Source organism: Copadichromis virginalis, linkage group LG16 (genome assembly GCF_057382275.1).
Source record: "Copadichromis virginalis isolate Kocher_CV1m ecotype Utaka linkage group LG16, C_Virginalis_male_GT1.1, whole genome shotgun sequence".
In the NCBI taxonomy this organism is placed as follows: Eukaryota; Metazoa; Chordata; class Actinopteri; order Cichliformes; family Cichlidae; genus Copadichromis; species Copadichromis virginalis.
This window is the reverse complement of record NC_140633.1, coordinates 17517175-17533704: the sequence shown is the minus strand read 5'-3', so window position 1 is coordinate 17533704 and position 16530 is coordinate 17517175. Positions and strand designations below refer to the sequence as shown.

Sequence of the window (16530 nt, the reverse complement as noted above, 5' to 3'; positions counted from 1 at the left end):
GCAAACTATCGCATGTCCGCCATTTCCTGTCTGAAACCGGAAGTAATGTCATTTTCGCGGAAAATGTAGTTCTTTACTTGTAGGCCTTAAAAGCCTATACTGGTCATGTTTGACTTTTCTGAATAGTTTCTGTGATGCTTAGAACTCGAATTGCACTGCTGGAAATAGTTTATTTTGATGCACCTGCTGTTTTCTTTGCAAATTTGCATCATAGGATTGTTTTTTGTTTTTCCTGCAGTATATAAAAATTGCTGTATCTCCAAAATAAAACTATGAAGACGCTCAAAATAAATTTCCTGTGGTGGGAAACTATTTTTTGCAACTTTTTTGTATTTAAAGTTTTGAGGGATAAGCCTCTTAAATTTCTCCAAGTAGAAATGTAAAAAAAACAAAAATGATTTTAAATTTTTTTGTAGTTTATTGCACTTTTTTGTAATTAATGTAATTACTATGGACTTAATGCATACATATTATTAAAATATGGGCTATAACAGTTGTATTGATGTATAGCAACTTGAAATGCTCCCAAAAATAGCACTACAACATGTAAAAAAAAAATATATAAGCTCTGGCGGACTTGGTTCTATGGTAGGTCTTAAAGGGTTAAATAAATATCGTCAAATAATCGAGATCTCAATTTCAGTGAAAATAATTGTGATTATCATTTTTGCCATAATCGAGCAGCCCTATGTTTATGTTAAACACACAAATATGTATTAATACCACTTAAGCCTCCTAAAATAAGAAGTATCTTACAATGCCTGTTAAAACATGCCTGAAATCTGAAATCTGTTGTAAATCTAATTTCATAGCAGATTTATCTGCATGCAGGATGGTCAATATATTTGTTTTGCATTTGAATATTTAATCGTTAAACTGTTAAAGGAGCGATGTGTTTCATAAGCATAGACACGTATCCTTATGCCAAAATAAGAAAAACGATTTTTTACATAAAAACATATATACAAAGATTAACTATAAAACACTTTACTGTGGTATAAGAACTACTGTAGCTCAATGCATTTTGACTACTAATTACCAAAGAAAGATCTCTGCAAGGTACTCTGGGAACTATCTAAAGTCTACATGAACTACATGATGATCCTGTATTCTGAACCCCGGCTGATGAGGCTCTCACTATTCGAGGGCTCTGATAATATCTATTTCAGTAGAAGTGTGTTGCTAGGGAACAGGAAGCAAACATTCTAAATGGGGTCAAATTCATTTCCTGTCTGTTTGCTGCATTATAAAGAGGGAAACAAACACTCTGTGCTACAAGCAATCAAACAATTTATACATTTGTTTTTGTTCTGTTCTTCTTCGATGTTTTCGGTAATGTCTTCCAGTCTATTTTTTCTCCCCGAATGCTTGTGCCATGAAAGGAATCTTTATCATTTAGTACCAATCCTATTAGTAAATAATATCTGAAAATGACAAACAGCTTACATGGCATTCTGAAAATATTCACATTGCTTCACTAGTTCCACATTTGGTCCTGTTACAGCTTTATTCCAAAATGTATTACATTCATTTTTCACCTTAAAAAAATTCTACACAGTCCTTGATAATGACAAAGTGAACAAAGATTGCTTGAAATTCGTTCATTTAATTTCATGCAATTTAATTAACGCAATGTACGCAAGTTTTCATAGCCTTTTCAGTGACACTCATAATTGAGCTCAGGTTTACCCTGTTTCCTCTGATCATCTGTCAGATGTTACTACAAGTTGATTGCAGTCGTTGTCGTGAGTCATGAGTTCAAACTCATTGCTTGGAGGACAAGCAGTCAGCAAAACAGCTTCACTAACCTAGCTCAAGTGATCCTGTGGGATTTCAGTAAGTCTCTCAAAAATTAATTACAGTGAACTGGCTGAGGGCTGGCTAAGTGGTAGGCTGAAATGGTAGGCTACATGGACAGAGTCTCATCACAGAGCTGCAAAATTATGGTCTAGTGCACAACTGACATAGCATGAACAACTGACTTGTAGTGGAGCAGCCACTGCGCTAATGAAACAGCAGTAGCACGTAACAGGGGCCCTCTTGTCCTGATCTCTCTTGAAAAAGAGATTTTTAATCTCAATGAGACTTCTTATCAACTCCTTTCTTCAGCCTGTTATTCTATTATCTTGCTTTAATTTCTTTAGCCATACTTCAACATATATTAACAAATGGCACAGGATGTTAATATGATGTTAAAGATTTGAATTACTATACATTACCAGCAAATTTGTCACATTTTCATCAAATTGCTTATGACTTTAAACTACTATAAATCCAGAGTCTTAGAAATGTCATTTAAAATAAAAGATTATGTCCTTGAAAGCTACTCCAACCTGGTTTACTTAAGGTTTACTTTAACAGACGTGGAAATAACAGCACTATATATGGGTACATTTCAAGTATACTTTATACTTTATACAGGGAGTGCAGAATTATTAGGCAAATGAGTATTTTGTCCACATCATCCTCTTCATGCATGTTGTCTTACTCCAAGCTGTATAGGCTCGAAAGCCTACTACCAATTAAGCATATTAGGTGATGTGCATCTCTGTAATGAGAAGGGGTGTGGTCTAATGACATCAACACCCTATATCAGGTGTGCATAATTATTAGGCAACTTCCTTTCCTTTGGCAAAATGGGTCAAAAGAAGGACTTGACAGGCTCAGAAAAGTCAAAAATAGTGAGATATCTTGCAGAGGGATGCAGCAGTCTCAAAATTGCAAAGCTTCTGAAGCGTGATCATCAAACAATCAAGCGTTTCATTCAAAATAGTCAACAGGGTCGCAAGAAGCGTGTGGAAAACCCAAGGCGCAAAATAACTGCCCATGAACTGAGAAAAGTCAAGCGTGCAGCTGCCAAGATGCCACTTGCCACCAGTTTGGCCATATTTCAGAGCTGCAACATCACTGGAGTGCCCAAAAGCACAAGGTGTGCAATACTCAGAGACATGGCCAAGGTAAGAAAGGCTGAAAGAGGACCACCACTGAACAAGACACACAAGCTGAAACGTCAAGACTGGGCCAAGAAATAATAATAATAATAATAATAATACATTTTATTTGAGGGCGCCTTTCAGAAACCCAAGGTCACCTTACAAAAAACACAATTAATAAAAGGAACAATAGTCATAAAATACATAAAATAAGTTAAAATTACAAAACAGAGCGTGACAACAGATAAAATCAGCATTAAAGCGAATAATCAGCATTAAAGCGATTATTCGCTTTAATGCTGATTTAATGCTGACCGCTGCCCTAAACCGCTGGTCTAGGGCAGCGGTCCCCAATCCCCGGGCCTCGGATCGGTACCGGTCCATAAGTCGTTTGGTACCGGGCCGCGAGAGTTGAGGCTCAGGTGTGAAATGTATGGTTTTGAGGGTTTTTATCGGTTTTCAGCGTTATTTTGTTATCGTTTTTATCGTTAATTCGGTTTTCCTGGGTCTTTTCACGTGTGTTATGAATAAATCTTCTTTTTTTCAGTACCGGTACTAGTTTTATTTTGTTGTATTTATCCACGACACCTTAAAGGCTGGTCCGTGAAAATATTGTCGAGCATAAACCGGTCTGTGGCGCAAAAAAGGTTGGGGACCGCTGGTCTAGGGTATAATTGGCCATTTTTAACTACTTTCGATGTTTCCTCTACATTTCAACTTTAAAAACTATTTACTTTGCCTTGTGTGGTATCATTCTTTTCAGCACAACCTGACGTGTCTGAATTTACAGTTATGTTTTCATTTTGACATACTGTGTTAACACAATTGATCTATAATCAGACAAAAAAACATAAAATTCGAGTAGAAAAAGTTACATTTTTTACTGTAACAACCACAAACAGGTTTAATGAATCATATTTTGTAACTTTAAATGCAAATATAAATTGTCAATTTTAAAATCATATGCACAAGTTTTGCAAACAACAAAGTTATTTTTTTTATAATCATTTCAAACTATTTACATAACAATCAGGTGTTCTGCATTCAATGAGATGCCACACAAATTATTTGTGCCACTTCAAAAATTTCTGCCTACTATAAAGGAGAACATCACAGCCTGATATCTGCAGGTCTGACAGCAGCAGGTGTATCACTCCTGTTTTCTACCTGGAGACAGCAGTCGCCTCATTATTCTGATACACAACACAAAACTATCCACAACACTACATACTAACTACACAAGACAACACATTAACTACACACTCCAAACATGCTGAACTCCTAAAACTTCCACCTCTTCCTAAACAACCAAATGTCACGTTGCCATGTCATTTTTGATTGGTCGACATGGTGCATTTTTCCACCAACACGAAAGGGCTGTTTTTTGTTTGGTTTTGGGTTTTCTTTGCTCATAAGCAGAGAGTGCTTGCTGCGCTGTCCTTAGACAGTAAACGTGATGAAACTATTGAGGAAAAAACACCGCGCATATATTGTTTATCATGACTCTGGTTTTACGTGGCTTATCGACACAATTTAAAAACCGGTATATATCACCTTGTTGCTTTGTCATCTTAAAGTTCTCATGTGATTGGCTTACTTGCTAAGTAATTCCAAGAAGTTGAACAATTCAGTATAGGATTTTATGGGGACAATTCTCAAGTCCTGTCCCTATGTGACATGCAACAATTTCGCTCTGAATTAATCCAAAAAGCACTGTGAAGATAATTCCTGGAGATTATAGGCAATGGATCAAGTCTGACGATTACACTGAGGCGCGATTTGATTTCATCATCGTGTACAGATGTAAAGATTTGAAGTGTTTTGTGTGAGATTGTGACATGTTATTCCTCTCTCCTGCATTTTGTTCATGAGTAACCTTCATCTCGCGCTCATACTCTATGATTAAATTGACTGACAGCAATCACAAGATGATCCCTCCCTTTATCCGTTTGGTTTACACAGTCTTTCCAGTAGAGATTATATCGGAAGTAAACCAACCACAGGATGTCAAAAGCTGAATACATTGAAAACATATACAAGTGAATGTGTCATTTCAAATTCTGAAATAACAGGTATTTGGAACATTTCCAAATGGCATCCTGATTTTTAGTGATTATAAAACATTTGTGATCAATGACCGTTACAGGTGCTGTAATCTGCTCTGGTGAAGCTCCACTGTGACATTTGTATCAGACATAAAAGTGCATGGGTCTATTAATCCAGAACCCCAGGGTTATGAGGTAGTGAGAGAGACGAAGCGGAGGGCCAAGGGCCAGACACGCACCAGCTACAGCCTACAGGCCTGCCAGCTGGCCTGCTCCCCTGGGGTTCCCCATGCTCTGTCACTGCTGATAAGAGAAAATGGGATTTCCAATGGATACTGCTCAGCTGACGGTCTTGCTCAGACGTGAAACAAATAAAAAAGCGAGACATACGGATGGACAGATACAAAGATAAAGGGAAAAAAAGGAAGTTATAGCCTTTCAGCAAGAGGAAACGTATGCGCTCCTATCCCCACCAACATACATGGAAAACAGCGATTTGGAACTTGACATTACTCACTGTTTTTGGCCTGATTAATCTGAAAGATTAATGACCAGTGTAGAAAGAAAACACAATTTACAGGATGTGTGTTTGTGTGTTTTAGGGACCTGCGTGTGTGGAGAGTGTAACTGCCATGATGTTGATCCCTCTGGTGACTGGGGAGATATTCATGGAGACACCTGCGAGTGCGACGAGAGGAACTGTCATGCAACATATGACCGCTACACAGATGACTTCTGCTCAGGTCAGCAAGCTCTGTATGGTTAAAAAACAGATTCAAACACATGATGAGGGTTTTGTAGTCTGACTACTTTGCTTTGCTGACTGCTAGTGTGATAACCTAAATAAATAATAATAAGAAAAGTCTATTCTTCAAAATGTTGAACTAATTTTTCAAAGAAGGGCTGGTGACAAAGTTACAGCTACTCTAATTTCTGTTTCATCTTTAAGAAACTGCAGTCCCATTAACTTAGCAAACACCAACAGCACTTTGCATGCTACTCTTATTGCTTTGGTACAACTTTTCAGCCATAAAAGTAAACTTCCTATATAACTTAACGATAAACTGGGGAGCGGTAAATGTGACCTTTTCATGATTTCTCCAAAGAATTAATGAACAAAGTATAATAGATGCTACTATGGAGCTTTCCATTTATTAAATTATAATAGTTTTCTGCACAAACCCTGCTTTCACCAACTCTTCCTCTATGCTTTCGGCAGGTCATGGCCAATGCAACTGTGGCAGGTGTGACTGCAAGGAAGGGTGGGCAGGGAATAAGTGTGAGCATCCTCTGTCCTGTTCCCTGTCTTTGGAAAGCAGTTTGAAGAAGTGCAGAGGAACGTCCAATTTGCCCTGCTTCGGACGAGGTACCTGGTCTGCCTGTTGCTATGGTTACCATAGCAGGCTTGCACTCTGCTTTTACCTCTTGGAGTAAAATAGGTCATTTCCAGAATTGCGCAGCTCTTTATTCATCCTTATGAGCGTTTTACAGACATCAGTCAAATGTGATGGCGTCTCTAACCGAGCCATTATCTTAACAGCGATCGCTCGACTCTTGTGTTATACAGCAGTATGCATTAAAATGTGTGAGCATAATGAAGCCTTACACGCGCTAGTTTTTTTAATCTGGTTTGTGAGCTGTGATGTGCATTTGTCCTCATACTTATATATATGTGTGTGTGTGAAGGTTTTTTTCTGGATGTGTTATATACATTTAGTTACAATCTTTTCTGGCAACAATGTCAACTAACTCTCAGACTACAGGTGGTTGTGTCTAGATTTATTACAGTGCACTGTGTAATTCATAGGTGGCGCTTCTAGACAGAGGAAGCTTGTTTTCTTGGTACCTGTAAAAGTGGGGCTTAATACTAATAGTAGATTCAGCTACTGAACCAGTGGTTCTGCTAACGAAGCAAAGGTCCAGGTGTTTTGTGTTTATTCAAAGTCGTGCATCCACAAATCTTTGCTGGACGATAGTAAGATAGTAAGGGAAAGTGGGGGAATAGTATATGTAGTAGATGTGGAAGATCAGTGTAATAGAGGTGATGACATTGTGTATTGCCACCTACATTCAAAATATTTTTCAACAATTTTCAAATATTCATGACTAGAAGAGCGAAAAGATCAGATATAACATTTCCAGGATTGCGTGGATCTGGTTTAAGGGACTGTACAATCAGATGCATGACTGGTGTATATTTGGATATTGCTAAATTCTGACTGGTACACAGAATTGTGTAACATTCTTATCTTCTTCCCCCACTTCGAAGGAGGGAGCAGAGCTCGCACAAAACAGTGCAGACAGAAATATCTCAATCTAAATAACTGCTATTCTGTCTTTGGCAGAAATCTGTGTGTTCATATAGGACTCTAATATACATATTATGAATTTGAGAAATGGAGGAAAAAGTGTTTTTAAAAAAGCTTTTTTGTACTCCAGAAACATGCTTTTGCTTGAGCAGGCAAAGGTAAAAAAATATGGAACGAGACCACACACAAACAGTTAATTAAGAAACAACTAGGTGTTTACATAGCTGAAAGCTTTTCAGTCAACAATGTGAGAAACAAATGAGTCATTTTTTGCAAAGCAGCACTGATTAATCATTACAAGAAGTGGGCTTAAACGCTTCTGGGCATATCTACAATAAATGGTATTAAACTTAAATACCAAATGGATGATGTAAGAATAAGATCTAGAAAAAGGCTTGGCATTTATGGTCAGACTGCAGCAGACGTTTGGATATCGATGTCCGGAAAATCTAGAAGGTTAATGAATATTTCAGTTTCAGACGCTGCCAGGTGTTTGGTATTTGGAGGAAAACGCTAAACGCTCCATTGCTACTGAATTTGACTCACTTAAAACTATTCAGCACACACCGTGACACATTACAGAGGGTGCACAAAAGAAGACTGATAAGGACATATACATATCCTCCATGTTTTGTAGCATGTGACGAGTTCAGAGTTAGTCAGAAACTGCTTATGCAGAAAGAACTGTATGAACTAATAATTATCAAATGATTCATCTACATGATCTCTCACATTCTGTTCTCTAGTCAACATCTGCTGAGTAGTTACAGTTATTTAGGAGCTACTCATTAATGATTCATTAGTTATCAAACCGTTCCTGATTCATAACTTCTCACATTTTTGTGCAAAGTATTCAGCCAGCGTGTGATGATACGATATCCAGGAGCGTAGCAGTGCGCCTAAAAGAAGATATAGTTCCATAAATTACGAATAGCTTTTATTCTCATTTTATTCTTAGTGTGTATCTCAAATTTGATTTTAGATTTAAAGTCTCTAGCGAGGTGTAGAAAAAGAAAACAAACCAAAAAATCTTTGATCATCAGTCTCAGTCATGTAATGCACATTGCCAGACGACAAAAAACAACAAGTTCTTACCATCATCCAAAGTTAACAATGCACAATGCACAGTTGTCCTTGCATTGACAGCCTGCATTGTTCTAAAGGATGCTACAGCCATTTGTTAATAAGACAAATTGTCTGGTAGTCTGCTGCATACACTTGGGTGTCTTCTCTTGTACCTTTTTACACTGATGCAGCAACCTTAATCAATCAGCTTTACAGTGCTGTGTAAGCCATTGTTCAGTGTTTTTCTGGGAAATACCTGGCAGTATGTCTGTACCTCAGGAGATGGTACAGTAAAGCCTTTGCTATTCTGTTGGTTGCACACTGATTGAACCTAATAATATAGGCAGTGGGCAGTTCTACAGGGACAAAACTTGCTTGGTCTCTGGACTCTGCAGATATGTCAGGGGTTAATGTGAAGCATTGATTCACTTGACTGTGTGGGAAGTCAGGGGGGGATGTATAGCTTTTCTGCAGCTGGAAATGGAAAGGGAGGATATGTGTGCTTTGTACTGCATGTTATACTCTCACCCATGGGCGAAGGAGCTGCTGATTACACCTGAGTGCACGGTTGCTACCATGGAGACAACAAATTACAGAAAAGTTAACATCACAAGGTTCAACTGAACAACAACAACAAGCAGGCAAAACAGAACCATTTTGTGCCTTTTTCTAATGTATCACCATTACATATTGTGCCAGGAAGACGGCCTCAAACCAATGGCGTGATTGAGGACATATGACGTTCCCCACCACATAATGAACCAGAAAAGATTAACTTGTGCACAGAGAGTTAATTAACTTTAATTCCTCTTATACTTCCTTTAAATTATCTCCAAAAGCTGCAACAAAATGAAACTTCAATTTACACAGTGCAATGGAACAATTAATGGGATTCATGAATGCTTCCCTTTCAGAACTGCATTAAAAAAAAATGTTTCCAGCCCATTCAGTAAGCGTTTAAAGCCTGGCAACGTATCTCACTGTTGTTGGTTTCCTGTTCATACACCTAAATGAGAATTAGGATTTGGAAACTATGAGATACGGTACAGTTCTAGGCTGAGATTCTCTAACCCTTGTCGAGGGAAACAAAAATTTTTCTTCTAGTTGCTTTCTGTCTGTAGCAATGATGTAGTGCTTAGAAACTCACAACGGTTGGAAAGAATGTGTTCATTGCATGACTGTGATGTCAAAAGATGTAAACAATAAAAAGGAAGACAGGAAGCAAGGTGGGAGGGAAGATACAGAGCGAGAAAGAGAGAAACTGAAGGAGACAGACACAGAAAATCACTTAGGCATGGATGAATGAGGCTGGTACAGATGTTAGTCTGAGAGGAAAGGCCTTGAAATTTGAAACAGCAGCTTCAGAGCTTCTTCCTGAAAGATGGAGACAAGACGCTTGTGGAGTACATTCTTTATACTCTGGTATGTCCTGACGGAAACACCTGCTTTCAACATCTTTTTGCTGATTCTTGGGATTCCTTTCTCTGCTCTCTAGTGTGGCCTGTAGTAGGGGCCATCATTAGGCTTAATGCATTATACCTGTTGTGCTGGAGGACTCATTGCAGCTGTTGCTGAAATGAAAATGAAATTTAGTGAAAAGACCTTAAACCGGAGGGAAAACCAGACTGACAATGCTGAAAGCACTCTTTAACTGTGGTCACGCGTTGTTTAATATATTGTGCAGTGGATTTGATTTTACATTTAAATCTTTAAATCGACATTTTTGAGCTTTTTTATTTTTCCAGGTGCAAAGAGCGGATAATGTAGATGCAATCCAAGAGGTTTTTTTTGTACTTTTGCCTGCATGTTTGTCAGTTTCACAGCTCTGTGGTGAAAGGATTGTCACAGCTGTGGTTGTGTTTATGCAGATCAGGCAGTGCAGCACAATTTTGGTGCTCACTTTGGCATAACAATGGGCTCCTATGCCCACTTGCTGTTGTTTGAAAATGTGATGAATGAGACACAGTGTAGATGGGACATTTCTCAATTCTGTTCAATTTTGTGGCCCTGCCTTTTGCTTAAATTTAAAGTCCATATATAAAATTGTCTCTGTAGCCATCTGTTTAATACATATCAGGTACATGATTTATATAGGGTGAATGCTTGAATTAACCTAGCAGCTGGATTATAGACTACTTTATGGTTCAGACCTCAAGCTAATCACAGCAAATCATGTAAGAGTATGTTTAAGTAAGTACAATATATTCTCAGCTCTGCAATTTGATAACACGGAAAACTGATGTCAAAATTATGATTTTAAAATCTTACCAATATTGAAGTTATGTGGTCATGGAATAATCAGTCATACTAGTTTGTGCATGTAAGCATATTTAAATATTGCTATGTCCACACTGCATGCATCAGTGGTCAGATCTATCAATTCAATTCTTCAAATGTTGCCTACATCAGACTTTAACCTGACTAGGTAACGACCCCGAACGAACCCATATGTACAAATAACTCACATGCAGTATGCTCTAAACATGAAAGCCGATAAATTCAGCTTGCATAGTTTCATTGCTATGTTAGACTGGAATCCAGCCAATTCACGAGAATGTGATAGTTGAGGATGAAGCCAAAATTTGACAAATTTGAATCTGAGTGCTGTTGTTCAATGGTTTCAATGAAACAGATTTCCAAGGATTTCAGCCTTTAACTACATCTGTCAGCATCTAGGAGGAGGTAGTCAGGTAAAAGCTATATATATATATATATGTATATATACAGTGGGGCAAAAAAGTATTTAGTCAGCCACCGATTGTGCAAGTTCCCCCACTTAAAATGATGACAGAGGTCAGTAATTTGCACCAGAGGTACACTTCAACTGTGAGAGACAGAATGTGAAAAAAAAATCCATGAATTCACATGGTAGGATTTGTAAAGAATTTATTCGTAAATTAGGGTGGAAAATAAGTATTTGGTCACCTCAAACAAGGAAAATCTCTGGCTCTCACAGACCTGTAACGTCTTCTGTAAGAAGCTTTTCTGTCCCCCACTCGTTACCTGTATGAATGGCACCTGTTTGAACTCATCATCTGTATAAAAGACACCTGTCCACAGCCTCAAACAGTCAGACTCCAAACTCCGCCATGGCCAAGACCAAAGAGCTTTCGAAGGACACCAGGAAAAGTATTGTAGACCTGCACCAGACTGGGAAGAGTGAATCTACAATAGGCAAGCAGCTGGGTGTGAAAAAATCAACTGTGGGAGCAATCATCAGAAAATGGAAGACATACAAGACCACTGATAATCTCCCTCGATCTGGGGCTCCACGCAAGATCTCATCCCGTGGGGTCAAAATGATCATGAGAACGGTGAGCAAAGATCCCAGAACCACACGGGGGGACCTGGTGAATGACCTGCAGAGAGCTGGGACCAAAGTAACAAAGGTCACCATCAGTAACACACTACAACGGCAGGGAATCAAATCCCGCAGTGCCAGACGTGTTCCGCTGCTGAAGCCAGTGCATGTCCAGGCCCGTCTGAAGTTTGCCAGAGAGCACATGGATGATACAGCAGAGGATTGGGAGAATGTCATGTGGTCAGATGAAACCAAAGTAGAACTTTTTGGTATAAACTCAACTCGTCGTGTTTGGAGGAAGAAGAATACTGAGTTGCATCCCAAGAACACCATACCTACTGTGAAGCATGGGGGTGGAAACATCATGCTATGGGGCTGTTTTTCTGCCAAGGGGACAGGACGACTGATCCGTGTTAAGGACAGAATGAATGGGGCCATGTATCGTGAGATTTTGAGCCAAAACCTCCTTCCATCAGTGAGAACTTTGAAGATGAAACGAGGCTGGGTCTTCCAAAATGACAATGATCCAAAACACACCGCCCGGGCAACAAAGGAGTGGCTCCGTAAGAAGCATTTGAAAGTCCTGGAGTGGCCTAGCCAGTCTCCAGACCTCAACCCCATAGAAAATCTGTGGCGGGAGTTGAAAGTCCGTGCTGCTCGGCGACAGCCCCAAAACATCACTGCTCTCGAGAAGATCTGCATGGAGGAATGGGCCAAAATACCAGCTACTGTGTGTGCAAACCTGGGAAAGACCTATAGTAAACGTTTGACCTCTGTTATTGCCAACAAAGGTTATGTTACAAAGTATTGAGTTGTATTTTTGTTATTGACCAAATACTTATTTTCCACCCTGATTTACGAATAAATTCTTTACAAATCCTACCATGTGGATTTATGGATTTTTTTTTCACATTCTGTCTCTCACAGTTGAAGTGTACCTCTGGTGCAAATTACTGACCTCTGTCATCATTTTAGGTGGGGGAACTTGCACAATCGGTGGCTGACTAAATACTTTTTTGCCCCACTGTATATACATATATATGTGTATATATGTGTATATATATATATATATACACACACATACATACATCATATATATATATATATATATATATATATATATATATATATATATATATATATATATATATATATATATATATATATATATATATGTATGTAAAGTTTGTAGTATGCATGCTTGTTGTTTTTGTCTGCTTCCACTTGTCTTTGCACTAGGATGATGTCGGAGTAAATGTGCAGTCATATTCGTTGTGTTTCTAGTGCTTTCAGGTTAATCTCGTTGAAATGACGTTAAAGCCACAACATGCATACAAGCACGTGGGGCCATGCAAACTATATAAACTAGTACTATTTTGAGTTGCTGCAATGAAAGTTCAGTAAAATGGACTAGCCTGCTGCATCATTTTTAATTTAGATTTTCTGGGTGTCTTTGAATTCAGACCTCTTTAGGTTGATAATTTTCAGTTCAATCAAATGATGTGGCATCCTTTTGTTCCTAGCATATTACCCGGTTCATATCAATATAGATATCCAACATGATTTCTTTTTCCTGTTGATCTGATGTGTTTTCAAAGTGTTCCTTTAATTTCTTGAGCAGTATCCGTTAGTTCTCAACTTTTCAAAAATGGAATGAAAATGATCTTAAGACACGCACATGAATGTGTCATTTACTTTAGCAAGAAACACACGCGAAACATGAACACGCATGCACACACTCACACTGGTGGATGGCTTGACGGCCATGGAGATAATCAATAAGGCAGGGGTGTTATGACATCACCAGTTGCTAGGGTAACTGAGTCCACTGAGCAGATGGTGGTATGTTGTATGTGAAGAAGGACGAGAGCTTGTTATGTTTGTGTCTGTGCATGCTGAAGTGCGTGGTCATAAGAAGTGACAGTGATGTGACATGGACGACACATTAGATGACGCTGTCATTCGAGTAGCTGTCTTGTAAATTCATGCTCTGCACTATTTATTGCCCCTAATTTCCCCCAGTGAGTCATCGAAAGATAAGGCAGGCACATACACATTATGGATGTGTTTTAGGTCTAATTTGGTGGCACTAAACACAAAATGTACTCCGCAGGGTAACAAACAGGGAAAATACTCAGAGTGAATAATGATTGTGCAAAAAAAGGACATACCCAGCTCAATAAAAACAAGAGAAAAGAAAAAGAGGGGCACTGTGTGTGCTGTGATTTAAGAATCTTTATTGCACCAAGAAATTCCCTTTGTGCAATTATTTTTCTTGGTGGGCAGGTTACCCTTCTGAAGTGTCTTTTGTCTGCAGCATCGGGGAATGGAAATATTTTAAAAGCCATCAATTGTGTGTGTGTGTGTGTGTGTATGTGTGTGTGTGTGTGTGTGTGTCTGTCTGTCTGTCTTTCCTTCATCTGTAGAACAGCCAAGTATTAAAGACTAAGTTTTTAGGATGAACTGATAATATTGCTACTGCATTATACAGTAGATTTTTAAAGAAAAAGAAACATAATGCAGTTACTGTAAATATATGTAAGAAGAATTATATGAGTTTAGTTTGTGTAATTTTGTAGACAACTACAGAGGGTTTTGAATAATGTCCAGACTTTCAGTTTTAACTGAAGAGGTTAAACCAACCAGGCTGCTACTCTCCCTCTTAGGCTACGTCCACACTCGCCCGGATAGATTTGAAAACGGCGTTTTCGTCTGAAAACGCTCGACGTCCACACTATCGTTTTCAGTCGTTGTCACAGAGCTGTCCGTCCACATTGAAACGGCCGAAAACACTTACGTTCCAGTACTGGAATGCAAGATAATTCGACCTGCCTCATTTCTGTCTGCCCCTTATTTACTTTCCGGCTCGTTGAAACGTCGCGGCAAAATGTCGAGACTAATGACTAAAATGTGTCATCGTTTTCAAAAAGTCTCAGTTTTTGCTGTCCACACTGTGATGCGAAAGCACAGTTTTAAAATGTATGCGTTTTCGAGAGCGTTTTCAAAACGCTGCGTTTTCCTTGAGGGAAAACACCGTCTCAGTGTGGACGGGAGGCCAGAACGGAGAGAAAATGATGTGTTTTCGGAGATGGAGATGTTCGCGCGGCACTGGCGGCACGGAACACCGCCTTTGCCTCCGCGAACACATCGGACTACAAACACGCACATTACCAACTCCGGAAGACGATCAAAGCAGCCAAACGTGAGTACAGGGACAGGGTGGAGCAACAGTTTGACAACCCTCGGAGTATGTGGCAGGGACTAAACACGATCACAGACTTTAGAGGGAAAACCAGCACACCGCAGACCACGGCCTCTCTGTGTGAGGATCTAAACGTATTCTACGCTAGATTCGACACAGCGAACACCATGAGACCGGACAGTGTGCGCACCGCGGATGACGTCAGTGCGCACACTGTGTCTGAGGAGGATGTGCGGAGGTGCTTCAGGAAGGTGAACACATGCAAAGCTACTGGTCCGGACGGGATTCCCGGCCGCGTCCTCAGGTCATGCGCGGCTCAGCTGGCTGGAGTGTTCACGCACATCTTCAACCTTTCCCTCTCTCTGTCTGTAGTCCCAGCCTGCTTCAAAATGGCCACCATCGTCCCTGTACCCAAATCCTCCACCATCTCCTCATTGAACGACTGGCGACCTGTAGCCCTGACCCCCATCGTAAGCAAATGCTTTGAGAAGCTGGTCAGGGACTTCATCTGCTCTGCACTACCCGACTCACTGGACCCTCTACAGTTTGCATACCGCCACAACAGGTCCACTGATGATGCCATAGCCCTGACACTACACACTGCCCTGTCACACCTGGAGAAGAGAGACACGTATGTGAGGATGCTGTTTGTAGATTACAGCTCAGCATTCAATACCATCGTTCCCTCGAAGCTGGACAGGAAACTGCAGGATCTAGGACTGAGCAGCTCCCTCTGCAGCTGGATCCTTAGCTTCCTGTCTGACAGACGCCAAGTGGTCAGACTGGGCAGCATCACCTCATCCCCCATCACACTGAACACTGGTGCTCCACAGGGGTGTGTACTGAGCCCCCTCCTGTACTCACTCTACACCTACGACTGCACAGCCACTAACAGCTCCAACATCATTGTGAAGTTTGCGGACGACACTACAGTGGTGGGTCTTATCACCAACGGTGATGAGACGGCTTACGGGGAGGAGGTCAGCGCCCTGACCCACTGGTGTCAAGACAACCATCTCACCCTCAACGTCGCAAAGACAAAGGAGTTGATAGTGGACTTCCGGAGGTGCAGAGAAGTACACACCCCCATCACCATCAACGGCGCTGCTGTGGAGAGAGTGAGCAGCTTCCGGTTCCTTGGCGTACACCTGGCTGAGGATCTTACGTGGTCAGTACACACAAACAAAACAGTGAAGAAGGCCCAGCAGCGCCTCTTCTTTCTCAGGAGACTGAAAAGATTCGGCATGAGCCCCCGCATCCTCAGGACCTTCTATCACTGTGCCATTGAGAGCATCCTCACTGGATGCATCACCACCTGGTATGGCAACAGCACCGCCTACAACTGCAAAGCTCTCCAGCGAGTAGTGCGGTGCTCTGAACGGATAATTGGAGGTGAGCTTCCCTCCCTCCAAGACATCTACAGGAAGCGGTGCCTGAGGAAAGCGGGGAGGATCATCAAGGACTCCAGTCACCCCAGCCATAAACTGTTCAGACTGCTTCCATCAGGAAGGAGGTTCTGCAGCATCCGGTCCCGTACCAGCAGACTGAGAGACAGCTTTTTCCACCAGGCCATCAGACTGCTGAACACTTCATAGACACCTCAGCTTCACTACTGGAACTTCAACATTATGCACTCCACACTGTATATAAATGCCACTTGTTTTGCACATATTCA

The 16530-nt window shown here is 40.4% G+C and overlaps 1 protein-coding gene across 2 annotated transcripts in view; it reads left to right on the top strand.

The window, feature by feature from the left end:
* itgbl1 (integrin, beta-like 1) overlaps positions 1–16530 on the top strand; it is a 55033-nt gene that overhangs the window by 21408 nt on the left and 17095 nt on the right. For both annotated transcript variants that reach the window (XM_085435653.1, XM_085435654.1), the window contains exons 6-7: positions 5581–5721; positions 6198–6344. In XM_085435653.1, coding sequence (XP_085291779.1) covers positions 5581–5721; positions 6198–6344 — 288 coding nt within the window. The remainder of the gene's footprint in view (positions 1–5580; positions 5722–6197; positions 6345–16530) is intronic.